The 26,560-nt window shown below is 32.2% G+C and overlaps 4 protein-coding genes and 1 long non-coding RNA gene across 9 annotated transcripts in view; 4 read left to right on the top strand and 1 right to left on the bottom strand.

Annotated features, from left to right (window-relative positions):
* LOC149487730 (uncharacterized) overlaps positions 1-17,408 on the top strand; it is a 161,331-nt gene extending 143,923 nt beyond the window's left edge. Inside the window, exon 2 of the long non-coding RNA XR_016315740.1 lies at positions 16,757-17,408. This is a non-coding gene — a long non-coding RNA (uncharacterized LOC149487730). The remainder of the gene's footprint in view (positions 1-16,756) is intronic.
* LOC149487750 (uncharacterized) lies at positions 749-9,566 on the top strand. Its single transcript, XM_089696379.1, has 12 exons — positions 749-1,000; positions 5,171-5,244; positions 5,370-5,543; positions 5,906-6,012; positions 6,789-6,943; positions 7,438-7,532; positions 7,617-7,706; positions 7,792-7,955; positions 8,031-8,166; positions 8,385-8,523; positions 8,774-8,919; positions 9,230-9,566. The coding sequence occupies exons 1-12, from the start codon at positions 871-873 to the stop codon at positions 9,383-9,385; spliced, it is 1,566 nt and encodes a 521-aa protein (XP_089552505.1). The 5' UTR covers positions 749-870; the 3' UTR covers positions 9,386-9,566.
* Positions 9,563-20,955, bottom strand: gwl (serine/threonine-protein kinase greatwall). Of its 5 annotated transcripts, XM_089696376.1 has the most exons (13): positions 19,960-20,921; positions 19,565-19,801; positions 15,099-15,347; positions 14,548-14,776; positions 14,280-14,450; positions 14,079-14,206; positions 13,663-13,862; positions 13,343-13,558; positions 13,002-13,221; positions 12,348-12,502; positions 11,847-11,971; positions 11,127-11,339; positions 9,563-9,849 (listed from the first exon to the last, which is right to left on the bottom strand). In XM_089696376.1, the coding sequence occupies exons 1-13, from the start codon at positions 20,089-20,091 to the stop codon at positions 9,803-9,805; spliced, it is 2,322 nt and encodes a 773-aa protein (XP_089552502.1). In that variant the 5' UTR covers positions 20,092-20,921; the 3' UTR covers positions 9,563-9,802. The 5 variants fall into 5 exon arrangements, with proteins under 5 accessions (XP_089552502.1, XP_089552500.1, XP_089552499.1 ...); XM_089696374.1 differs by lacking the exons at positions 19,565-19,801; positions 19,960-20,921 and adding an exon at positions 15,962-16,411 and having other exon boundaries at positions 14,313-14,450; XM_089696373.1 differs by lacking the exons at positions 19,565-19,801; positions 19,960-20,921 and adding an exon at positions 15,962-16,411 and having other exon boundaries at positions 13,343-13,540.
* Spf45 (splicing factor 45) lies at positions 18,699-23,848 on the top strand. The gene is made up of 8 exons (XM_089696381.1): positions 18,699-18,717; positions 20,887-21,062; positions 21,154-21,334; positions 21,515-21,633; positions 22,005-22,196; positions 22,456-22,606; positions 23,260-23,339; positions 23,559-23,848. Exons 2-8 carry the CDS (start codon positions 20,907-20,909, stop codon positions 23,829-23,831), a joined length of 1,152 nt encoding a protein of 383 aa, XP_089552507.1. The 5' UTR covers positions 18,699-18,717; positions 20,887-20,906; the 3' UTR covers positions 23,832-23,848.
* A 338-nt stretch (positions 23,849-24,186) lies between these two features.
* Positions 24,187-26,417, top strand: LOC149487753 (gamma-interferon-inducible lysosomal thiol reductase-like protein). Its single transcript, XM_089696370.1, has 4 exons — positions 24,187-24,511; positions 24,599-24,784; positions 25,120-25,293; positions 25,503-26,417. Exons 1-4 carry the CDS (start codon positions 24,392-24,394, stop codon positions 25,731-25,733), a joined length of 711 nt encoding a protein of 236 aa, XP_089552496.1. The 5' UTR covers positions 24,187-24,391; the 3' UTR covers positions 25,734-26,417.
* Positions 26,418-26,560: the final 143 nt, after the last annotated feature.

The following is a 26,560-nucleotide window of genomic DNA, read 5'->3' on the forward strand; positions in this document are numbered from 1 at the left end:
CGCGTATATGTACTATGTAATGCATTAACTTCAAATTCACTTGTATCAATTGCTAAATAACATTCCGAACTGCACAAAAAGCTCTTCTCAACTCTAACTACGTATCATATTATGAAATTAATTAAAACACCTATTTACTTGAAAACGAGTTAGTATGATCTACATAAAAAATAAACAGAATGGAGGCTCATCAACTTGCATACAAAAACACAATTTTATGACTTCAAATATATCTTTTTAAAGGACCGCTCCTTTACTCCGGCTTTTTTTTTCTTAAAAATAAGTCATTAACAAAGATGAGCTTATTCGTAATATCGCTACACCACATTATAATGTCGATTAAATACCTGTGTTATCGTTAAGGTTTTCGTAAATGTTTCAAAAATTACTCGCCCGTAAATGCAGTTCAATTAGTTGCTTTTATCATTTTATTACATTATATTATGGTAAATTGCAGGTTAGGTAGGTACAAATAATAAATGCAAAAGGTTCATCGAACCGTTATTCGTCGCAATATTCATCTTTTGTTTTGATTAAGGAAAAAAAGAAAAAAAAAACCACAACAACAATCAAATGATTGCCTTTTTTAGATGCACTAATCGTATGATTGTCATGTTTAAAGTTCGCTATAATCACAGCTTTAATGGTTGCCAAATGCCATTTCAGTACAAAAGGTGAAAAAGCTCTGTTATCTTTCAAACAAATGTAGAGCGACAGTTTAAAAATATTATAAAGCCACGGATTCAAGTTGCCAAAGCATTTTGCGAAGAGACTCCTTAGGAGCCACACATCCTCGTGTCGCGGTCCAATAAGCCCTATTTTTTGCCAAAAACTTTCAGTGAACGCAAACTTGTTTACAAATATTAAAAAATGAAGAAAAGGACTTTTGGCAATTTGTTGATATTATTGGCTATAAATTGTTTTTATGTGTCGGGAGGTGATATAGATTTTTCTGAAAAGAATGGCGAATTTTACACTGACGATGCTGTTTATATAAACGGTAAGAGAATTCATTCAATATTTGTTTATTTACGTTTACATCAATAAAGTGTTTTTGTTGAGCATCGTAGCATTTTAATGGATTCTTCAATAATAAATATTATCTCTAGTTTAAAGGATCTATCATCAAGTTTTTTTTTTATTTTTTATAATCACTATTTGAATATAAAAATAGGACATAGTACATAAACAAATTAGTAATTCCATTTCAACGGTCATAAAACAATACGCGACATTGTTCTTACGAGGTTATTAGGCTAGAGAAAGTCAAATTGCACCTTAGATATCCGGCAAAAGCGATCACTTTCGGATGCTAATAGTTGATTTTAATATATTATACTGAATTAGTAAGAATTTATGTTCCAAACAAAATTTAAAATAAATCAGACTGAATGACACAAATAATATCGAAAATATTAATACAGCACTATCTGACCCGATCGAAGTCCTGTTTATCTTAATCAATCGGTCAAATTTTATCAGGTTATTATTGTACAATTTTCTAATAAATTATTCCAATTTCCAATTCTTCTAGGCATTAAAATAAGAGGTTTTTTTTGTCCCAAGATGTGCTGTGATAAAAGGACATAGGAATTAATTTTAAATGCTGTGAAAAATTTCTGTTGTATTCCGGAAAGCGTTAAAAATATTTCTTGTAACAAAAAATATTTCAAATCTATGCCTAAAAAATATTTATCACTTCTGCATGTTTGTCTTGAACCTCTTTGTATACTGTATATAGTATGATGCGGTCATTAACCTAGCATTAAAAAGACGCTAAATCATAATATTATTAGCACGAACTATAATTTGGAACTTACATTTAAAGCAATTCAATGCAAATGCTAACACCTACACACAACCGACCACATCAATCACATATTGTTTTTTATACAGTCAATATATTTTTTGTTGTTACATTTAGGTACATTAATTAGATCGGTGACGAGTTTGTACAAAGCTGGCACACCTGACATTTCCTGGCAAAGTAGATATGAACCCGGAATGCTTGCGACAATTAGTCGTTTATATCGCCAAGCTGATTGGTTTACCAGTTTAGTAGATAAATACTCGCATCTTTTATTTTGTGGAGCAACAATTTAGCAAAGGGATCTAACATGATTCAGTTTATGACTGATAATAAAGTCAAATGGCAAACTTCGTTATAAAAAGGTCCACATCTCATTTGGAAAATGTCAAATAATATTTAGCTTTACTGCGCAAGATTATAACAATTCGATCAGGTTTATCTCTCAAAAGGCCTTTAAAACAATTTATGATTCTAATAAGACATCACCAAAACGAAATAAAACCGGCCAAGTGCGAGTCGGGCTCGCGCACAAAGGGTTCCGTAGCAGCAAATATAATAAATTACAGTTAAATCAACCTATCTCAAAAACTATAAGAGATACTTTGATCAAACCAAAAATCGTTGAAAGAGTTAATTAGCATGCATCACCTCTATTTTTTTTAGAATTTTATACCCCGTAGTTATAAAAATAGAGGGGGGGGGACATACTTTTTACGACTTTGAGAGCTGATATCTCAAAAACCGTTCACTTTAAGAAAAATGTTTTTTAGAAAACTTTATATCATTTTAAAAGACCTTTCCATTGATACCCCACACGGGTATGTACATCGAAAAAAAAAATTTCATCCCTCAGTTACATGTATGGGGGGCCCCACCCCCAATTCTTTTTTTTACTATTTAGTGTCATATTTTTGTAGCGGTTCATACAACACATATTCCCATCAAATTTCATCACTGTAGTACTTATAGTTTCCGAGTAAATCGGCTGTGACAGACGGACAGACGGACAGACGGACAGACGGACATGACGAAACTATAAGGGTTCCGTTTTTGCCATTTTGGCTACGGAACCCTAAAAACAGACGCGAAAGCAGATAAACAACAACATCAACAGAATTTTACGAGTTTTTTTGTTTTTTATAATAGCATCATTCAAAATAAATAAATAGGTTGCTATCTTCCAATAATTGTACATTTCGTAGTTAAATCGTTCGTAGTTTCTCAATGTGTTCATACAATAGATACTTGTTAAAATGTTAACTTAATCTCATTATACTCGATAATCCTGATATCTGATACAAAAGCTCATGCTATAATGAGCCAACTTTGGATTTCTGATCAAGCTAGAGCAACAATATTATTGAAATTGGCTCTTAAATAAACAAAGCTTTGGTGCGTTTATGTCCACAAACGAAGAGCGTACTTGGAGTTTTTATAAAATTCTATATCTAGGAATAAGACAAGCTTGTATATTCTCGTAAATGTCACAGGGAACCAGGTTTAATAACAGTAAAGTTTCGGTCGAAAATTGCATGCATTATTAACTAGCTGACATCTTCAAGGCCGGTTGTTTACTTTACCTTTTTATTTTGTTTATCACAAATTCTTGATCCTATTTTGTTTATCGTGGCACTATTTAAATGAAATAGTGATCTAAATGACTTTTTTATAGCTCAAATCTCAAATTTTAAGAAGAATCCCAGTAGAATACAAGTTTATTGAACATGATATTATATTAATTATAAACATTATTAACTTATCATTAATATTCGACATAATTGGTATTTATTGAATGAATTAATTATAATTATGTTCTTGATTAATTTATCGAGATATTTTTATTGACGTTAAGGTAAAGAATGTTGCCATGGCTAAAATATCGCTTCCTTGCCTGAACTTGAATTGGTGTGTATTTTTCTGATTATGAGTATTGCAGCTCGCTACCTACAAAGATCTTGTCGACTAGGGATAGGATTTATAGGATATTTTCAATATATTTTCTTTTTTTTGTAGAGGTTTTGATTGCGATTTTTAATGGTGGCTTTCGCCAAAGCTTCTCTATCATTCCTGTAATCTACTATACGGTCACAACCTAATATTACTACTAGCAGCAGCAGCAGAACTGTTTTGATTGATAATGAGCGAAACTGTCTCGAACATAAAACGAAAAATACTTTTCTAGCAAGAATATCTAGTAATATTTTTGTATTAACTCTCGCAAATATTATGTTTCAATTCATTTTGCAAATTGTTAATTGTATAGCCCCAAGGCACCAGATGCCTTGGGGCTATACAATTAGCACATTATATATTTAGCAAATAGCACATTATCTACCTCTCTTTCAACCTGTGTTCGTCCACTGTTGGACGTAGGTCTCACCCATGGCACGCCACTTAGCCCTATTGTCTACCTACAAAATCCACGAGAAAAATTAAAACATGTGTGTATATTATTACGTAACAGAAATACATAATATTATGTAGACTAACTACTTGTTGTAATGTACTTTTTAAGTTGTTTATTTTTCAACTATTTTAAAAAGGTCATTTTCACTCGATTTTTTTTTTTATAAAATAAATCTACCTAGCCTTTCGCCTTGATAAATTCTGCAAAAGATTATAATATAGGGAACATAATATTTTACGTTTTTTCATTGGGAATAATATAGGGCAGGAATAAATAAGTCACTTCTAGTTTTAAGTGAAAATATAGTTAAAGTTGAATAAAAAAAAATAGAGAGCACCTGCCTCATTCTGTGTTAATTATACGACGGATTTTCAGATTTATATTCCTGACTTAGCTCAATATTAGTGTTTTTTTAAACCAAATTCCAATACGTACTTACAAATCCGTGACCGTTATATCGCGATAAACAAGTTACATACTTGTGACTAATACTTTTTGGACGCTACCTGAATAAAATAAGCCCCGGTCATGTAGAGAAGACAATGATAAGCTGCACTTCAATGTAAATGTCACTAATCGATTTAGATTCCATGTGAGATATTAGATTCTTGCTTTTAATTCATTCCTCTTGTAATGAACTTTGCACTCTACCACCTCTATTTTATGATTTTTCGCGATGTAAGGAAACTACAATTTACTACCTAAGCATTTTTTCTCGTCCGATAGCTTAATGTACATAAGCAATATTACGAGTATACTGTAAGTATATTAAATTTTTTAAAAGAAGTAAACTTAAATATTTATTAGGCTCCTCGATCGTAACTTCGTAAAGTTTTATTTACAAATAAACGAAAGTCTTTAATTTTTATCGTACAAAATAATTTATATTAACAATTTGAAAACGTAAGTAAAATTATAATTATTAACTAATTCAATTTTTGTTAAACTTCCAGCTGTGGAGCGAACGAAGCGTGAATCAAACAATACACGCGACGAAAAACAACTTTTATATTTACAAACAAGACAGGTAAAGCCGCATTAAATTATCTTGCACATTATTGAACTTGAATTTCAAAGAACTGCTGCGGCTAAATAATTATCCTTTTTTTTATTTTTGGTTTGCAAATTAATAATTAGTCTGACTTTTTTTAGACGCCTGATGAAAGTTTTGGCTTAGATTGTGAAACAACACTAGGGAAAAAAGGAACATGCAAGAGTTACCGCGATTGTTACCCATTATTCAAAGTGGCTGAGTTGTCTGGATATGATGGCTGGGTGATGGGCCACTATGACACATGCAGCTACATCAGTGGAGATAACACTGAGGTAGTTAAAACATCATATAACATAGTGATATCCACTTAGTTCCCTCTTAAAAATGCCTGATTAATTCGATTCGAAATTTTGCTCTTGTCAAGTCGCAAGAAGTTTGCTTTGTATAAATATTAAATAGCACAATAAATAACAAGATCAAACGAATAGTCTTTTTCGCTGTTTATGCATTATGATAGAAACAAAGTTGGACGTAGGTACCTACGTCACTTACAGATTTGGATTCGGACAAAGATTTTCTTCTAAAAGTTATTAAACAATAAAGGAACCTGAAGATAATCTTTTGATGTTATTTTTAAAGATAATACTTGACATGACGTATATAAAAACATAAAACAAAGATAAAATATTTTTAGGTATTTGGTGTATGCTGCACGGAACCGGTAGGCACGCCACCGCAACAAGAACCTGATGTACAAAGGCTGGGTATCCTCAGACCCGCCATACCTCTGCAAATACCTGGGTAAGTATATTTGGTTATTGGATACCAAATAAGGCTACATTCCAATAACAACTGATTATTATTTTCAGCGTAAAAAAACTTTATTTAACTCTTTATTTTTTCCTGGATTTATGATGCAATTATTGACTTTAGTACGTATTACAAAATTTAAATATAAATAACGTCATGTAAATGCTCGTTAAATAACACTTGTACTGTTTTGTAATTTAGTAGGTATATTCATTGACTATACACAGTAACAAACACTGAAGTTTTTTAAGGACTGTAAATGTCAGTAAGTAATATTTGGAACAGGAAGCTTTTCTATCGTCATTGTACGTTTGAATAACAAATTATTATTAATTGACATTATAAAAATAACCTTTAGGACATAATAGAATGTCTTGAATAACATTTAACGGTCATCATAAAATGTAACATCTAGAATAACTTTGGATTAAATTGTTGCAAGAATTATTATTAAATGTCAAACACAAAACATAAAGCAGCCTATGGAGTCCTATCCATTGGCCAAATTAATATAATCTTTACAAAGTGTTTACATGATTACATCTGGAATTATTGCCAACCATGGGCGTAGTTTTCAACTTTGGATTTCTGTCTTTAGAATTTCTGTTAAAAACAAACATCTTGCCAGCTAAGATGCGAAGATTTATCACAAAAATCAAAGAAATTTAAACTAATCATGTTGTCATAGGACAAAGACCACAATACAAATAAATGTTGATCGTTTAACTCAGAGACTATTCATAATTTAATCATATCTTCAATTCCAGTTTCCCAGGACGCTCCCAGCCATTCGCGTTTGCTTCTCAATGGCTGTACAATAACGCAAACCAAAGACAGATCCCAGCCCAATGGCCGCCCACGATACCGCCACTGCCAACGCATCCACCAGACCACACGCCAGCAACCCATCCTCCTTCTTTAAGTAAGAATTAAACAACAATATATATAATATATATAGCAATAATTAGAATCGTAGGAAATGAAAGCGTTTGTTCACAAAGATTTTAACCGCTATCCGCTGAAGGATATTTTTTTAATCAGTCTGTACAAGCGTGTCCGGTGTGTGCTCTATGCACATGAGGTTACACTGTTAGAATTAATATGAATCATTTTAATGCAAATAAAAGTCCAAAGCATCACGCATACCGTACCTATACAAAGTTTACCAATAATTCGAATAAAATAAAATACTCTCCAGTCCAGCGTGAAGACATGAGCTGGGTTTCAATAGTACTCTGATCGGTATTCTGTGGAGTAAAGATGACATTTTCGAATGCATTGTAACTTTTGATCGCTCATCATTTTTGAAGCGATGTACGACAAATTATTTATCCTTATTTGCAGATTCTAGATGAATATCATAATATGTTGAAGCTGGCTAATTTTATTATTTCTAAATGACTGTTCATATTGCAGTTGGTGGGCAAGTTACGCCTGTGCGGCCCACGATCCCTTCACAGACTCCACCAACCACGACTTGGGGTACGAGACCGCCAAGTACGACAAAACAAGTAAGATTCTCTTTTATTCTATAAAATGTTAACTAATATAATATAGAATTATAACGTTTTTCTATAAATAAATCTCTTGTGTAGACATGGCCCCCATTATATCCAACCCAACCGACCAAACCTCCAACGCAACCAGGAACTGATAGCTCATGCGGTATCAAAAATGGAGCCCAGGTAATTTTGTACTCCTACAAATAAAATATTGTTTATAAATTCAAAGACAAAATTATATTAATATAATTGTGTGTGTGTCTCACAGACTTACGAAAGCATCCAAGATGAGGAAAGGATTGTTGGAGGACACAATGCAGAGTTAAACGAATGGCCCTGGATAGTGGCTTTGTTCAATAATGGTCGCCAGTTCTGTGGAGGCTCCTTAATAGATAATTCGCATGTTCTAACAGCAGCGCATTGTGTGGCACAGTAAGTAAATTTACAGAAGATCATTTTTAACTAACTCACTTCGTTTTTCTTTTCCTAATTCCTTTAATTTTTTAGCATGACATCCTGGGATGTAGCTCGTTTAACAGCACGATTGGGTGATTACAACATAAGAACGAATAGTGAAACTCAACATATAGAGAGGAAGATCAAAAGAGTCGTCAGGCATAGAGGATTTGATATGCGCACTTTGGTAAATTATATTCTGATAATTATATATATATACCTTCACAAAAAAGGGCAATACATATATTTTAATCGATAATCGGACGGCTACCGCCTACTTCGACTCGTTTTGAATAAGCAATAAAACATATTTAAGTGCTTTTACAACATAATAAGAGGTTTTCAAAAGTAGATTATTTATTACGTATTCATTGCGCGCTATTTATATCATGTAAATACTTTCAGTACAACGATGTGGCTATCTTGACACTGGATCAACCAGTAACATTTACGAAGAACATTCGACCCGTTTGCTTACCTTCGGGGGGAAGAGCTTATGCCGGTCTCACGGCTACCGTCATTGGGTGGGGAAGTCTTAGAGAGAGTGAGTTTAACCATGTAACATAGATGTTATTTTGATTTTTGTATTATTTTGTTTAATATGGTACTGTTTCTAATATTGTTAACGATTTAAGACAGGGTATTCCAACCCAAAATCTAAATTTTCTGTTTAATTTCTGTATAAACTTGATGTGTTGCAGACATTATGGATAGCACACATATTATTTATTACCTTCTAAATTGTACTGTTTTTTGGACTTCGGAGCGATGTTAAATCAAACATCTTTTTCAAGGTGGACCACAACCGTCTGTTTTACAAGAAGTATCGATACCAATATGGTCCAATGCAGAATGCCGCCTCAAGTACGGCTCTGCGGCTCCAGGTGGTATAGTAGAACATATGATTTGCGCAGGAAAAGCGAGCATGGATTCGTGCAGTGTAAGAATATTATTATTATTTCTTATTTTAATTTACAACAAATGAAATTGATAAATAAGACAATTTAAAACGTTACTTAATATTTGTTAAGAGATATTCACGTCAGGATCAACCCTTAACATTGGTAGTCTGCATGATTACAAATCGACAACCTGTTTTGGATACATTATGACAAATTAACCCGATTTTAATGAGTTTTTTTTTTATTATTTAATTATTCTAAGGAATTGTACGAAATGATGTGCTTCCAGTTTACAACTTTGTTTTGCGTTTCTGTTCTATGAGTTTGATTTTATTATTATTTTTATAGGGTGACAGTGGCGGACCATTGATGGTGAATGAAGGTGGTCGCTGGACTCAAGTTGGTGTCGTGTCGTGGGGAATTGGTTGCGGTAAAGGTCAATACCCTGGCGTTTACACACGTGTCACCGCCTTCTTACCATGGATTCAAAAGAACTCCAAATAAAACATCAATTCGGGATACACGATACGAAATACTTTTCAACGAAAAGTTCAAAAACACATCAATTATTTTAAGAAAGATGATACCATTTGTCTTTCTTAATAAATTGATTTTTTTACCTACTTCCTTTTAGAAATTGTATGTGCCAATTTAGGATAAAATAAAATAATTGTGTACCTTGAAATGTTTTTTAATTTAATTCCATTACATATTATAACATGACCTTTATATCACAATTGAATACGAAAATACACATAATTACATTACCTTTGATACTACAATATACACAGGTACATTTCTAAATCCTCAGTCTTAATCATGCAATACATGACTGTAAAAGCTAGAAATTAGGATACAGTTGATTTTATATTCTGTGGTAAAATTAAGCTATTCGAAAAACTATTATAAATTGACTAATTTTTATATATCAAAGTTGGATACTTGCAGCTGCTGTAGTATATTTCGAGCTGAAAATAAAAGAAAAAATTTAAAGATTACATTATTATATTAAACCTTATGTTATATGTCATCTTGTACTATTAAATGATTCAAAACAAATAAAACTCAATAATCAAACGTAATAATCAATTCAATTCAACTAGCTACTTAAATCCCGAATTATACTCACCACATTTAATTAGTACGAATATAAACTAAAAGTAAGTTTATTAAAATTTCAAAGCTTATATTAAGTTTTTTGTTTCTTTGTTCTAATAAATGCGCTCATATTCACAAACTGCTATTCAAATTAATTTTGTTTGTATAAATCAAAACACACTCGACCAATCCGATCATTTTTTTAAACTTACATTTTGGGTAGCATATGCTACATTTTTTAAAACCAGCACAAGTAGTAGACCGGGAGATACTGACACAAAATTTCGAGTCATTTGTAACAGGATGGCGGTTCTACAGGGGTCTTAGTACGCAATGACAAAAAGAAAAATGATGGTGTGAACGCTGGTACCGGTGGGTTAGTCGCGTGGGCGTTAGTCGAACTCGTCGGAAAAATAGCGAAGTCAAACGATTTGTAACACAAAAATTTTAGAATTTACCGATAGCCCATAAAAAAGAAGTAGGCGGTAGTGTCATGCCATACTTTTCCGGTATGACTTACAGCCCGCCATACCGACGCGAATGTGTTGATTTAAAAAAAACAATTATTCAACCATTTGTACCAAGCTAACTTTTGCACAGGTAACCATCGTCGTGCAGCCATTTACGAAAATCGCCATGCCATACTTTTCGGACGATTCCAAATGGTCGCCATACCGCCGAAAATCTGCAAATTTTTTTTATTTCGCCTATCTTTTTGTACCAGTATTGCATTTGGCTTTTTGGAGAGTATTTGATAAAATGTGACCATTATTATATTTGCCATACTTCTAGTAGGGGGAAAAAGTGCTGTCATACTTGAAAAAAAAATTTATTATTAATTTATATAAGTGAAGATTTCCAACACCTAGATCTTTGAAATTTTGTATTTATATTCGTTGATCCTCAAACTTACAGGAAAAATAAGTGCCATACTGTTACAAATCGTTTGACTTTCGCTATTTTCCGACGAGTTCGACTAACGCCCACGCGACTAAGCCGCCAGTACCAGCGTTCACACCATCATTTTTCTTTTTGTCATTGCGTACTAAGAACCCTGTAGAACCGCCATCCTGTTACAAATGACTCGAAATTTTGTGTCAGTATCTCCCGGTCTAAGGGTAGTTGTAAATATTTACCAAAAACTAACCTTGAAAGTATCCAGTATCGTGTATATCACCCGGTGTAGGTACAAACGGTGGTTCAGCGTTCAACTGGTTATCCCAATCTACATCTTTAAAGAGCTGCATTTTCTTAACTTCAGACGCCGCTGGTCGTTCACTCGGCTCCATAGTGAGGAGCGACTCTATTGCGCTGACTGCTTCTTGTGACAGGGCTTCATCGTCTTCTGGCCACTCTATGTCTGAAATTAATTATATTAATTACTTTAGCAATAAGCAGAAAGTATAACTCAAACTATCGGTTATAGATTTTTTAATCCTAAAAATTGGTTGTCTGTAAAGTCGGTTTACTGACGATAGTTGAACGTGACAACGTCCGATTGTGCTTCTTTGTCGCTCGTTCCGCGCTCTCGCTTGCACTTCAAGCCTTACATGGAACGCATCAGAGCGAGGTAACGCCGCATGAGTCATGTTTTTATTTGCGTGCACCCGGCTCTTTCGAATTATAAGACGTTGTCACGTCAAAAAGCGCGAATGTCTTTGAGCATACATTCTTACGTTTAGATGTGTATTTTTTTTCACGTGAAAGTACTGAACGGATTTTAATTATAGCTTAATTAGATACATTGATGTAGCAATGTACCAGAATAACACCTCAGCTATAGAAATGCTTGCTTTCGCATTTTAAAATCTTTCATGTAAGATATCTCTATTCAAATCTATTATATGTCATGTTAAAAAAAACTTACTTCGCGTTAAAATATTGTTAAATACTGCTTGCGGGGTTTCGTCGTTAAATGGAGGAATACCAGTCATGAATTCATAGAGGCACACTCCCAACGCCCACCAATCGACTTGGGGACCATGACCTTGCCTGAATATAACATTGTTTTAAATTAAACATTGTAATAACTTAAGTCTATTGTAGATAAATCAACTTGCGAATTGGATAACGACTTCAAAAAACATACAAATTGCAATTTAAAATATTCATTGAAATAATAATATTAACAAATCGAAAACGCATGAAACAAAGTCTAGTTGAATAAATAAATGTCTGAGTTTGAATCATCGCTAAAATATAAGCTGTAAGGTTAAATGTTTATACCAAAAATGGCTATAAAATTTCATTACTTAATAAACATCAAGACAATGTTGCCTTAATAAATATAAAGATTATAATCAAGATTTATAATACTTTTCTACTTTAATTACGACTAAAAATAAACGATACTTTTTAAAAAGTTTACCTGAGTAATAATTCAGGAGCAAGATAATCAGGCGTGCCTAAGATCCGTTGATCTGATATTTGGTTTCCACGTCGTACGCTTTTGGGTGTTCGATACGGCGTTTGCGCGGCTGATGGTGTTTTACACAACTCTGTAGGTGATTTACTGCCCTCACCCTGTAAAAGAGTATTGTAAAAAATTGGTTGTCTATAAAGTCGGTTTACTGACGATAGTTGAACGTGACAACGTCCGATTGTGATTCTTTGGCGTGCGTTTCGGCTCTATCGAATTATAAGACGTTGTCACGTCAAAAATAAAATAAATATACTTATTTAATACCATGATACGTCAAATGAATTGGAGCATCATTGAAAAATGTTACATTGTGCGCTGATGCGGTAAAAGCGTTTTATAGCTATTATAGATAAAGAGACAGTTAATCCGAATTATAAAATACCTCCGAATTTATCTATTTGTCTAATACAAATTTACCAACATAATCAAATTTTGTAGACTTGTTTGATTTAGAGTTGATTTTTGTATTTGATAGGTGATATTATTTTCCATACACACAGCATAAGTGAGGTGAATTTGTAGACAAAATCAGATTCGTTAACATGATGTGGTTGGTAACATAATGTTTCACTTCATGAGAGGAACAAATTGTGAACTTACCTTACTTAATCTTCTAGTAGGAAAGATTTCTAAACTCGTAGAAATATGCTTTCCAAATGTAATGGATTTCTCTTTAGTACCAGACAGGGGTTCTTCAATGGGCAAATTAAATCTGGTTGCTTTGTGTCTTTTCTTCATATTAGGTGATTTGCTATTTGATACTGGTGTTGAGAATATTACACCTACATTAAAATGGTGACTATCATTTTGTGATACCCATCTACAAGAAAAAGAAATATTCCTTAAAACATTGGAATTTAAAAAAAGTTAAAACAATTTTTCTTCACTTATCAATAGATATATTTTTAGTTTATCTTATAAAATATAGCATATAAAAATACCTCTTTTTCAACACTCCTTTTATGGGATTCTTCCGCCTTTCAGGTGTGGGGTGTATAGAAATTCTTTTAGGCGTATTTTGTGTGACCTCCAGTTCTAAAGCCATAATTTCCTGAGTAAGTCCACTGTGATTCTCTTTCGACTCCAACAGACTTGTTACTCCGGTTGGTGTGTCTCCCTCACAGTCCAATATCCTCTTTCTTTTTTTCGCCCGGAAACTAGCCATATAATTTTATTACAAATAAAAAAATTTGACATGAAAATTATACTGTAAAAACTATTCAAACTGTATTTTTTGTATTGAATTTCAACTAAAACATACCTAGGAATTCGTTTCAAGGAATGTCCTCTACACAGAGGCGATGTTGACTGGTCATGTTGAGAGTCAGTAAGAGCAGACTCTAATGAGGAACCATTTGCGCTACTAATATCTGTTGACTGTTGGCTCTTGGAGTTTGAACTGTTCTTCGAACTCTCACACGTGTGGTAGGAACTTAACGATTCCGAACCAGAATCTCGTGACTAGAAAAATAAACAAAATCAAGATTTAAAAAAAATGTCAGTTTTTCAAAAATAGATAAAATCAATGTAAAACATACAAAATTGGGGAGATATTTTTTTATATGATTATTTAACATATAAAAACAAATTATGAGATGTTCATTTTATAGGAAACAATCTTAATATTTATTAAAATTAGGATAAGTGTTTAAAATTGTCAAAATCAACAGTACTCACAGTGCTCACAATAATATCATCTAAATTGATGCTCTCAGCACTTAAAAAAGGATGTATGCCAGACAGTTGCGAGTGTTCCATCAGTGGGGTAGTAAGTCCATTCCCACTGAACAAACCATTTTGTTTCGCTACAAACACAAACAATACATTAAATAATGCTTAATCAAATAAAATGCATGTGACAAAACTGTATAATCCTACTAGTCTCTCTAAGTTCATCAAGAAGGTTCTCACAGGCTTCAGCCACTGATGTCTGTGTGCTGTCACTTTGTCCAGAGCCAAATGATAGATGTGATGTAAGTGACAGTAATTGCCCTGGAGTGCGCATGTTAAGGCTCGGTGTTCGATTCACAAAATCGGATATCTCGAGATCTGCAATAAAGTTTAATAGTATTAAGTATCCATTAATAAATTCCTCCTTAACACATATTGAAAACATATTGAAAGGACAATAAGCAATCTTGTTTACCTCTGTGTATTTCAATTTTGGATAAACCAAAATCTGTTAGTTTTACATGGCCCGATTTAGAGATCAACATATTATCTGGTTTTAAATCTCTATGGACTATATTATGTTTGTGCAGATAATCTAATGCTAATGTGACTTCAGCCACATAGAATATGGCCATTGGCTCTTCTAGAAACCCATATACATTCAACAATGACTTCATATCTCCACCAACCATGTATTCCATCACCTGAAAGTAAATCAATATAAACTATTTTACTCTTAACAATCATTATACTCTTTTTTTTTATTGTCAATAAGAAAGTGCTTGGCCACAATCTTGCCTGATGTTAATGTTAATTAAATTAATTTAAATTAATGTTCTTGTTTGATTTTTCAATTTATCTGTGCATGTTTATAATATCACAACCATTTTAAAGTTTTGATTGTACTAAACTAAAACTGGAAATAGTTTCACCAAAAGAAATCTGCCTCACTCCCTAGGGGCATAAGCTATGTATTTTCTTGATTTTATCTTATTAAATCTAGTAGCATAAAGAATAACAACTTACTAAATAAACAGATGACACAGACTGCAATGAATAAAATAAATGAACACAAAATGGACTTCGGGACAGTGCCAAAGCATTTCTCTCTGTAACAACCTGTGTTACCATATTTTTGTTTATCATATCCGATTTCTTCATAACTTTTATGGCATATAGCTGTTCTGGATTGTGTTTTTTCTGAGCCAAAAACACTTTTCCAAAGGCACCTCTACTAATAGGTTTGATGATTGTAAAATCATGAATATCTGGTAACTGTAACAAACAAAAAATGTAATTAAAAGAAAAAATGTAATTTTTACATGATACATTTCATGCTTGTAAATTAAATGGAAAAAATTTTAAGATATTATGTCCCTATTAAAAATTACATATTTGTCAATAAAGTTAATTAAAATTAAAATATTAGTTTAATACATTAAATCAATCTTCTAATTTATTAATCTTCTTGGTTATTGGTTTTTCAACCTCATTACTTGCTTTATGTAATCTAAATTGTGTTGAGTAATTGGGTATTCATATGTTCAATAATAATGCTAAACTACTTTTCAAAATTATTTTATTTTAGGCAAATACAACTAGTTAACTACTATTTATTAATCCTTTTATGTTGTAGATGCATAGCTTTAATTATTTATAATAAACTAGCGGTCCGCCCCGGCTTCGCCCGTGGTACATAATATTTACGTTTTCTCTACATAAAAACCATCCTCGTACTTCAAGGAATATAATAAAAAAAGAATGATCGAAATCGGTTCAGCCGTTCTCGAGTTATGCGCTTACCAACACATTTTGCGATTCATTTTTATATAATAAATGAATACCAAATATATGTATGTGTATCTCAATAATATAAATGAATAATATACCTTGTTTGTAGGATCTGGATTATTTGCATTGATTTTTTCTAAAATTGTGTGGCGTGATGATTTATCATCCAAATTTGAGTCGTTTGAAGACATTGTATTTATTTAGAAGTAGATCATAAGTGTCTTTTTGGAGTTCAATCAATCACTTCGGAGGTTAACATTTTATTCCATTAAAAAATAATAAATTTTATAGACAAAATGTAACAACCGCTGGGCTTTTCACAAAATTTGTTCAAATCACACCACACATGTTTATTTTCAACGAGATTCACAGAGCAAGTAATATAGTAACGAGATTCTACTTTAATACATTTACATTTGGCGTACTTTTCTTATATTATAATGTTATTCCTCTCAAATTTTATTACTCATTTTATTTATGGATTTAAACTCAAAGATCAGTTACAAACGAATTTGAATTCAAATATTCATCACGTCTATTCATATGCCAAAAACTACAATAAAATGTCACTGTCAGATGTCAAATACTCACCATCATTATTACGTCGGTATTGCCACTAATTAAATAAAGAGACGTGTTTTTTTTTCCTTCTTATTATTATTATCACAGAACAGTAAAAACATATAGAAGTGCTGTAATGTCTAATTAGTATGAAAACCAGTGTCGCCAAACCCACACATTTAAACCGATAGTTATACAGTACACTACAAGTAAACTATGCCTTTGATTGGACAGCTTAATTTGAGTAAAAACTGACTTAGGTTATAAATTCAGCATTTCAATATGTACCCTAACGCACCATGTTACGGTTTATTTTAGTATAACATCCCTAGGTATATTAGCTGTTTTGTTTCTCATTGCACATAAATTCCAAATTCGAAAACATTCAGCTACTCCACAACAGAGGGCGTTAGTTTTCGATAGATATAAATTTGAAACGCAACACATAGAGATAAGGTTGAAATTTGTGTCACTCAACATTAATGACATTAACTTGATATTTATCTGATGCTATGCTCTGAGGGATGTCAGCCTTGTTATCGATAATTCACAAATAAATATTTTTTGTGTATTTTTTTTTCTTTCTTTTATATGAGTATAGTATAATGCGTCACATTTTGGAGTATGTTTATTACTACTAAGTACGTCTTTTTATATTATTATTATTAAATAAAAAACGGAATAGAATAGTATAAATCTATATTTACAAAATACAAACAGAAAATATGCATTATTTTAAATCTTTGAACTGCTGTAGGTTTGATGTATCGGTGGCCTTTGTTAGACCGCTTAGTACTGTTCGGCATCCAGTTAACTCGTCACGTTGCATTTATCCATTTCTCTTTTAAATGAGCCTCTTTGGGAAATCTATAAATAAATTAGACAAATGAAAGCTAAGGAAAAATAAAATAAAATTTAATATTTATAATGTTTGTCTTTTCTAAAGTATCGATACTGTCGATATGCACCACAAGCATCACTAAAGCGACATTCGTTTGTTTATTGCAATAATATTCCAGAAAGTCTTGTTTGCTGTTCAATCTATAATAGTACTAATTTCTTATGGATTAAGGTTCATTTTGACTAGATATTTGTATACAATTTTGACAAATTACGACAAGCGAAGTTATAACATAAAATATAATTAAAATAAATTAAAATAAGACTTACCGACGGTATGAAATGCCTTCATTGCTGATATTATTTCGTCTGCTATCATTTTTGCACTCTTTATACCGAACAACACGTCCTAATTAATGAATAAATATGGAAAAAAGGTTTGACAGCTGACAACCGACTCGAATATTTTTCTGCGCACAACTGAGAGCAAGTTAGGTGATCTTACCTTACAAGTGACACGTGGGCCACGCCCACATCACACTTCTATCTACTTTACTGTTCTGTGATTATTATATTTTCATGGAATCACCATATAAGGGCGCTTGTGCACTTCAAGGAATTTTACTGTCCGGCATTCCGATTTTTAACGGTCCGGTGTGGCATGAAAAAACCGATGAATTGCTTGTGCACCTGTCCGTCTTTACTCGGATCAGTGCGGTACAGTTCAAGGAAGTTTGGTGGTATAATGCTATCATAAATGATTGTTTTTGCATTTTACAAGAAACGAGTAAAAAATATAGAAGGTGAAATATTATATTATTTCGTTATATAATAAAAAGTAAAGTTCCGTAAGAGATTTAAAACGCGTGTTTCACTTATTTATTTTAATCGGTGACGAGGAGCTAAAGCTATTCCCACTTGAACTTTAACTTACCAACACTTACTTAGATAATAATTATAGGTCAATGCTTGGTCAATGTATATAAAATAACAATACCGACTTCTCAAATCTCATTGCCAACTAAAAGAAAGTAAAACAAGAGCTTGCTTTCAATTGGCATATGCAGTAAAAACAGTAAAATCCAAGCAAGTGGGCATTCGAAAACAATTAAATACCTACAGCGACTCGTAGACACAAAAAACCATCCGGAATAGGGAAAAGTAAAATGTCGGACAGTAAAATTACGTATAGTGCACAAGCTAGTATATAGATTAATGGCGTGCCATACCGGACCGTAAAAAATCGGAATGCCGGACCGTAAAATTCCTTGTAGTGGACAAACGCCCTAACACGTATAGTAATACGTGTTGGTATTATTTAGAACATGTCTATTCTATTTCTTATAAGTGCAATTAAAAATATATAAAAGTGTAATTTACCTTATTTTAAATTTGTCTAAATATATTATTTTTATCTGACTTCAAAAAAAGGAGGAGGTTCTCAATTTGGCCGGTATTTTTTTGCACCAATAATATAGATTATCTTGCATGCAAGCAGATAATATTCTTCTGATATTTAATATAACTTTTGTGTCATAGAATCTTAAAATAGTGATTGAAAGTTAAATAAAATGTATATATTGTACTTTATTTGTGTATATTTGTAAATCACGTATTTATTATAACTGTATCATTTAGGGTGCACTCACACACATCAGTCACCGTCACGGCACGTCACCGGACAGGATTAAAAAAAAATATGTATCAATAGTTCTAGTATGACTCTGTTCCCACACGACAGTCGCCGGCACGAAATCTATCAGTGACGTCCCCGGTCAGGCACGTCAAATAATCTTTCCATACATGTATCATACTTTTATCCCCACTCACCCGGTGCCGTCACGTCACCGTCAAGTCCGTGCTACATGTTCTCTAGCGTGACACACGTCTAATCACTCACTAACCTGATGTATGTGTTCAATGATTCAGTCAAACCGGCGACGTGACTGACGGACAACATGACGGTGACTGGTGTTTGTGGATACGTACACAAACCGTCACCGATCAGTCATCGGTGACTTGACGGTGACTGATGTGTGTGAGTGCACCCTAATGTTACTCTTCTAACTGGCATGACGTAACACAATTGTTGAACGCTTGTACAGTCGCTGAACAAAGCAAAGGTTGCCGGGGATTGTCTTCATAACATTTCATAATCTGAATGCAAAAATTCATCTAATAATTTAAATTATTTGGCTAATAATTATTAATACGAAGTAGTTAGCTGCGGGGTTTCTAGAGGCAAAGTTCAAAAAATATAAAACTGCAATATGTAATAAGTATAATAATATGAAGATTACCTTTGTGCGCCAATCATAGCATGGTTTTATCCTTTGAATTCGTTCTTGAGTTATTTTAGGTGGATTAAATAGATTTTTTGTATTTTCAATAGTTTTCTCATACTCTGTTTCTATAATTTTATTTATCAGTTGATGTTCATTTTTCAAATATTCAATTCTATGTGCCCAGTAGTCATGCTCATTATCATGGATTTCAAAAGCTCTAGAGCCAATTTCTTTGCTGTCATTAATTTTATTCTAAAAATTATTATAAAGCACATGATAAAAATAATAATAATACAACATCATAATGGTGAGGTGAATTTAAGTGTCCGTCTGTCTTTTTGAATTTTCATAATTATATGCATCATATAATATTATAGGTTTTTGAGAGAAATAGGAACTGTTTCGGTTACCGCTTCCAAGCTGTTGATATTTAACACGTCTGCGTCGTCTTCTATTGATTTCGGTATGGTCAGGGCAGAATTCATGGCAAAAGTGTTATCGAAACTAATACGCCTTGTATCTCTGCTTGGTAGATTACCCATAGCTTTAAATTTTGTATAAATTTAAAAAGTCATTGCCTAAAAATTTTAAAGAACCTTTCTTTTACATCAGTTTTTATAACGTCAAAACTGTGGTCAAAACTTGGTCAAAACCATGTCAAAACTTATAGGTGAATCAAGATTCATAACGAAAAAGGTTATAAGTAAGGTTAGAACGTATTTCAAAGAATATTAATTATTAAATTAGTTAAATAGTAGTGGAAAGGTACTAGCTATCACTTATAAATATAGATATTGTCACCATCGGGTCTCATATACAGTTTTATGGGAAAGTTCCGTTTTCCCCTTTTGGGCTTCGGATGCTTTAAAATGTTATCTATATACTCATAAGGTGCATGTAAGGTGCGTACAAATTATTACGCGCGGCAGTCGCGCGAGCCATTATTCGACGAGATTTGACGCTCATCGCCTCGCTAGCCGATGTTCGATTGTTTGCCGTGCGCTTCTTGGCCGTGCGTAATTTGTACGCAGCTTTACTCTTTACTTTACTGATTGGAAAATTCCATGCTAGTATGATATTCAAGTACATATTATTACTTTTGTGATGTTCACGTAGTTTTTGTAAAAATATATTGTTGCCATAAAAAAATTACCGACACTGACAAATGACACTATGCTGACATTTGAGAACTTGACAATTGACATGTTTACATTTGACATAGGACTTTTTCAATTTTTCAGTCCAAAAATCGTAGTACCAAAAATCAAAATACAATACGAAACTTTTTAAGAAAATTAACTTTTTTTCTGTATTTGAAGACTTTTTTGTATGATTAGTAGCACTGTAAGCGGTAAAGATGTCATTGTATGATGATCTTGATACAATAAAAGCTCGAACAACAGAAAAAGTCGCAGGATGGTCTTCAGGAATTAAATTATTGCAATCTCAATTGCAACTAAAAAAAGCTGCAATTACCCAGCCAAAAAGGGAGGCTCTAAGACGATCTAATCAGGTAAAGCTAACTACTATTTTGTTTGTGAATATTAAAGAATATATGTATTTATTTTAATATAAAGAGTAGCTAATGTATCAGTGTTATGTAGGTTCTCACCCCTGTCATAGACCTGAAAAGTAAACAGAAAGATGAAGACGAACCCAACTCGGACAGTCCAAAGAGTCAATCTAAAGTGTTGTCAGCAACATTGAATGTCCGAGATTTTGACTGGAATGTTGCAAATGAGTATGATCCTATGTGGCCCAATGACTATGAAAAAGTTGCTAAAGGTATGTTGATGTTTATAGAGTGTCAATCACTTTCTTAATAAAAGACATATAAAGTAACTTATTTTGATTTTATTATTGCCAATTGTTGTCCTCTTCTATTTAAAATAAAAATTTCAACAGTATTACCATGCAGTACATGTACAGTCATATTTTGGGAATATATTCCATTTTATTTTACAGATATGCAAGCCAAAAGATTACAAACTGATGGAGGAGATAGAGATAGATCAGATAGAAAACGTAAATCACGCTTTGGTGATGAAGAAGATGCTATCCCTGAGAAGACACTTATACCTATGGTATTTTTGGCATTATGTTGGGCAATATTTAAATATTGAAACATTTTTTAATTTTAATTAATAGCCTATCTATATATATAAACATCCCAATAGTTTATATTATTCAAGTAAATTATTAATAAATTAATTGAATGTGTCTCATGTTGTGTCTAACTAAAGAATCCAATATATCTATCTCTTTCTAATATATAAAATTCCCATGACACAATGTTAGTAACCATACTCCTCTGTGCATATAGAATGTCCTCTGTGCGGTCTGAGAATCGGCCAACATCTATTTTTCATACCTCTAAGTGATAAGAGTAGGGCAGAACAACGTTTGCCGGGCAGCTAGTTATTAATAAGTTCTTTAACTAATTAAAAAATTACAGCAACCAGAAGAAGAGGAAGCGGAGGAGATATCAAAAAGAGCAGCTGGTGCAGCGATAGCACCACCACCGTCTTTAACTGCAGAAACACCCTCACCCCCACCAATGCTTCCCACACCTTCCCCTGGCTTTTCACTTGGTGGATATGGAGCTAGCTCTGTTGCTGCCAAAATTATGGCCAAATATGGTTTTAAAGTAAGTTGTGTATTAAGAGAGATAATATTTTAATAGATGTGTTATAATCTTCCTCAATTTGATACATTTTCAAATTAGCAATTTGAATCCAATAATGCATGATATAATATATTGAATATAGAACTGATAGAATAAATCATTAATGTTTACAAAACATTCTTATTAATCATTACTTTGAAATGCAAAGTTCCTTATTAATTGGAAAATTGTGGTTCCTAAGTTAAGAAATTAATTATGCCTTTTGATATTTTATCATTAGGAAGGTCAAGGTCTAGGAAAGAAAGAGCAAGGCATGTCAGTCGCACTGCAAGTTGAAAAGACTTCCAAAAGGGGTGGACGAATTATACATGAGAAAGACAGTGGTTCTATGCCACCACCCAGTTTTGCTATGCCAGCTCCCCCAGGCCCAGGTAAGTTCGAAATATTGAAATTATTTGCATTATCAAACATTTTATAACTCCTACATCAAGTTCAAAACAAAAAAAAAATCCAAAAGTGCACGCCTCATAATTTTTTTTAAATAAATATTTATTAATTATTATTTTTGTTTATTTAATAACAATTAAACCACATCGAATCAGACCCTGAAAAATGAAAGGGTTCTATTCCTGAGCATACTCAAGCGTAAGAGAAAAAAAAAGACTCGATTAGTAAAGTATTTCGGTCGCTATCGTGTTAACAAGAAAAAGGATCCGCACATACAGACACACGGACGTCCAAGACAGAACTTTTTTAAACTGTTTTTTAACTAGTTTAAATAACAAAAATGACATCAAAAATATCATGAACGTTAAAAATAGTGTTTTTTCTTAATATGTGTGTGTATGTATTATCTTACAAGTGCAATGTATGATACATAAAGACATTTTAAGTTTGAAAAATCAGATGTTTTGCGCGAAGTGACAGTAGTACCCACCTCAACGCTTCGCTTATGAGGCGTGCAAAATTGATTATTACACTATATTATGTATTTTTGTGTTGAAAGAAAAATGAAATAACTTTAAAATCTACATTTTTTATGTATAACAATTAACAAATCTGAAATATGATTATTATTTTTTAGATTCACCAAATTCACAAGCAAAACAAGAGCCATCAATTACAGAAATTATGAAGTCACCTAGTAAAGTGGTTTTACTTCGGGTAAGCTGACAGTTTATTTATAAATATCGTAAGCTAGTTTAGAATAACCCCCTTGTGTGACAAATTACTGGCAATTATTTAAAGTTCATTATTCAATCAACCAGCTCGTATGTCGTAACTATAACCACAGATTAAGTAAGTTACTGCCTTAAATTTATTTCTTTTTAATTATCAATAATGACTAAATAAATACACATTATGTGTGTATGTTTTTTATAGAATATGGTGGGCCCAGGTGACGTAGATGATGAATTGGAACCAGAAGTCAAAGATGAATGTAACACAAAATATGGGGAAGTAGTAAAAGTAGTAATTTTCGAGATGCCAAATGCTCCCTCAGATGAAGCAGTTCGGATATTCGTCGAATTTAAGAGAATCGAAAGTGCTATAAAAGCTGTAGTTGACCTGAATGGTAGATTTTTCGGCGGTAGACAAGTAAAAGCTGGATTTTATAGTGTGGAAAAGTTTAATGCATTGCAATTGACTGAATAATAAATGCTTAATGAGTATGATTATTTTTTTTTAACCTCTTAATATACGAATTCATCGATTATTCATCACAGTCATATAGGAAATAAAAATACTACAGTTTTTGCGCCGAGTATTCAGAGTGTAGCAAAAGCTTTGTTAGTTCAATGAAGAAAATAGTTTTGAAATTAAAAAACATAACCGAATTAAGATCCTCCTATTTTTTTCTGAATTCTGCTAAGCACACAGGCTAAGCATTATTACCACATTTGACCACATTATTACTCTGTCTGTAACCAAAGAGTTTGTATGGTACTGTGCAACCATTTTGACACTTGTCACTTTAAAATGATCAGTTGTCTGTTGTGTCAACTTTGTGCCAAATGCCAATGTCACGTGAATTTTATAGCCGATGAGTGACCGCTGACATACAAAATATATTTTATTGTTATTTTTGTAACTTATTTGGTATTTTGCTTTATAAGGAAAATTTCTAACTATGAAGTCATAAAATATTTCATTATCTGATTTAAGTGTTGCTGTTATATATTAAGTTTTTCAGTGTTATTATTACGAATTCGAAAATGGCTTATTTGTGCAGTCGATATAAAATAATTGTCCTGATCATGGTTGTGCTAATTATGTGGCAAGTTTATGCTAATTATTCTCGTTTTGTCTTGAAAAAATCTGCAACTACGCAAGCGGTAATTATTTCATTCATAATTTTGATTATTATTGGATTTCAACATTGAATAAGCGTTTCTTAAACTCTTTTAATTATTTTATTACAGAGTAATATAGTACAATTGGAAGATGATGCATACAATACGCATAAACAAGACAAAGTTAAAATAAGAGTGTATTATGAAACACTATGTCCAGATTCAAAGCACTTTTTTATAAAGCACTTAGGGCCAGTTACTGAAAAGCTTTCAGATTTCATTGATGTGGTCTTAGTTCCATATGGGAAAGCAACTGTAAGTATTATCATCACTATATTATTAAAGGTATTGGTCAATTATATACTGTACAATACATAATTCACATAGTTCATATCAATTTACAATTTATTTTATAACATAATTGTGTCAATAGATTTTTTTTAAAGTGAAACTTTTATTACATCGTCTCAAACTTTTTGGTCTGTGTAGCGCATGTCGCGTGTATCGCGGCTGCCGAGTAGGTATACCTACTCGGCAGCCGACCGTCACGCGACATGCGCTACACAAAGCAGTGTTCGGAACCGTTCGAACAGTTTCACTTTTACCGTGGTTTCATAAAACCACACAACATTTTTTTTAAATATTTACAGACAACAGAAAAAAATGGACAGTATTACTTCAAGTGTCAGCACCAGGAGGAAGAATGCTACGCTAACAAAGTACATGCCTGTAGTATAGACATTCTAAATAATATGGTATCAGCTGTGAAGATAACAGTGTGCATGATAGAGGATAATTATGATGCTGATGCTGCTCTTTCACGGGTAATTCTTGATTTTTGTTCTTTACCTATTTTTTATTAATTTTTTTTGCAGAGGATGAATGCTTTTAGAACACAACATATATTGACAGAGTATCTTTTAGATAAGACTTAATGCATAAAAAAAAATATTATGTTATTATTGTTTTTGCTTTGTTTGCTAGTAAATTCTAATTAATTTCATTACATTTAATTTGGTGTTTTATGTTTCAGTGTGCGAAACAATTGAATATTGAACCAGAACCTATACTTAACTGTGCTGGCAGTGCTCACGGCTCAGAATTATTAAAGAAATATGGTGACGATACACATATCTTGAAACCGACTTTTATACCAACTATATTATTGAATAGTTCCAAGGGCAATCAAGCAGCTATACTTAAGAATTTCCTATTAGAAGTATGCAAATTAATAGCAATGCCACTACCGCCGCCATGTTTGTGACATTTCCGACTAATTCGTAACAAATACATTCAATTAAATTAACCAAAAGTCTGAGAATATTGACATAACATACATAATATATGATATTATGTATTTATCATAATGTATTATGTATACATTTGATCCACTCCTTTTTGTGTCTGGTTTATGCAGACAAATTGCTTTGATTATAACTGAATTTTATAGGGATTCCAATGTATTAAGTATTCGTTCCTGTACTACTTTTGTTCCTTAAAAATGGTATTAGTAATTTTAATTGTATTAAATTACATAATATATTCTATTTGGATTTGTGAGGCTATTGAAAATGAAATCTAAATTATTAACTTTTTGAATATTGAAACTTCTTTACAATCAATCTATTTACAAATGTCTTATATTTGGTTGTGTTTTTATTTTTAAGTTTTAGAAACTGTTAATTAAGGATTTTTGTAACAATTAGGTTCTTGCCAAATACTAAAATGCTCACTGTAATTAGTTTAAAAGCATTTTCAATAATAATTTTTGAATATTATGTAACCAATTGGTGACAATGGAACAAACATTGTATTTTATTAATTGCTCCGAGATTTTATTTAATTCTTTCCTTTTTAATTAAAAATCGAACACATGTACATTTTTTGTATTGACGGAATTGAATTATTTATAAAGAACTAATAATTACAATGAAATAAATTTTGCTAATAAAATGGATATTTATTATGTTCACTGTACATATATTTATTTTTATGATTCTTCTCAGTCTAAAACCTAACCTAACTTTTTTAAATATTAAAAACAAAAAAAAAATATTAAATAACATAAGATATTTTACATAACTCTAAGGA

This window comes from Colias philodice, chromosome 6 (genome assembly GCF_061535455.1).
Source record: "Colias philodice isolate Cphi_HAF_F1 chromosome 6, ilColPhil1 Martin Lab GWU primary, whole genome shotgun sequence".
Classification (NCBI taxonomy): Eukaryota; Metazoa; Arthropoda; class Insecta; order Lepidoptera; family Pieridae; genus Colias; species Colias philodice.

Coding starts and splice junctions, on each gene's coding strand:
- LOC149487750 (XM_089696379.1), top strand. CDS start 871: ATGAAGAAAAGGACTTTTGGCAATTTGTTGATATTATTGGCTATAAAT. Junction 8,167..8,384: donor GATTTGATATGCGCACTTTG/GTAAATTATATT, acceptor AAATACTTTCAG/TACAACGATGTGGCTATCTT. Junction 8,524..8,773: donor GTGGGGAAGTCTTAGAGAGA/GTGAGTTTAACC, acceptor ATCTTTTTCAAG/GTGGACCACAACCGTCTGTT.
- gwl (XM_089696376.1), bottom strand. CDS start 20,091: ATGGGTAATCTACCAAGCAGAGATACAAGGCGTATTAGTTTCGATAAC. Junction 14,777..15,098: donor CTGTGTCATCTGTTTATTTA/GTAAGTTGTTAT, acceptor ATTTACTTTCAG/GTGATGGAATACATGGTTGG. Junction 11,972..12,347: donor GCTCCTGAATTATTACTCAG/GTAAACTTTTTA, acceptor TGTTATATTCAG/GCAAGGTCATGGTCCCCAAG.
- Spf45 (XM_089696381.1), top strand. CDS start 20,907: ATGTCATTGTATGATGATCTTGATACAATAAAAGCTCGAACAACAGAA. Junction 21,063..21,153: donor CTCTAAGACGATCTAATCAG/GTAAAGCTAACT, acceptor AGTGTTATGTAG/GTTCTCACCCCTGTCATAGA. Junction 22,197..22,455: donor TGGCCAAATATGGTTTTAAA/GTAAGTTGTGTA, acceptor TTTTATCATTAG/GAAGGTCAAGGTCTAGGAAA.
- LOC149487753 (XM_089696370.1), top strand. CDS start 24,392: ATGGCTTATTTGTGCAGTCGATATAAAATAATTGTCCTGATCATGGTT. Junction 24,512..24,598: donor AATCTGCAACTACGCAAGCG/GTAATTATTTCA, acceptor ATTTTATTACAG/AGTAATATAGTACAATTGGA. Junction 25,294..25,502: donor CTGATGCTGCTCTTTCACGG/GTAATTCTTGAT, acceptor TTTATGTTTCAG/TGTGCGAAACAATTGAATAT.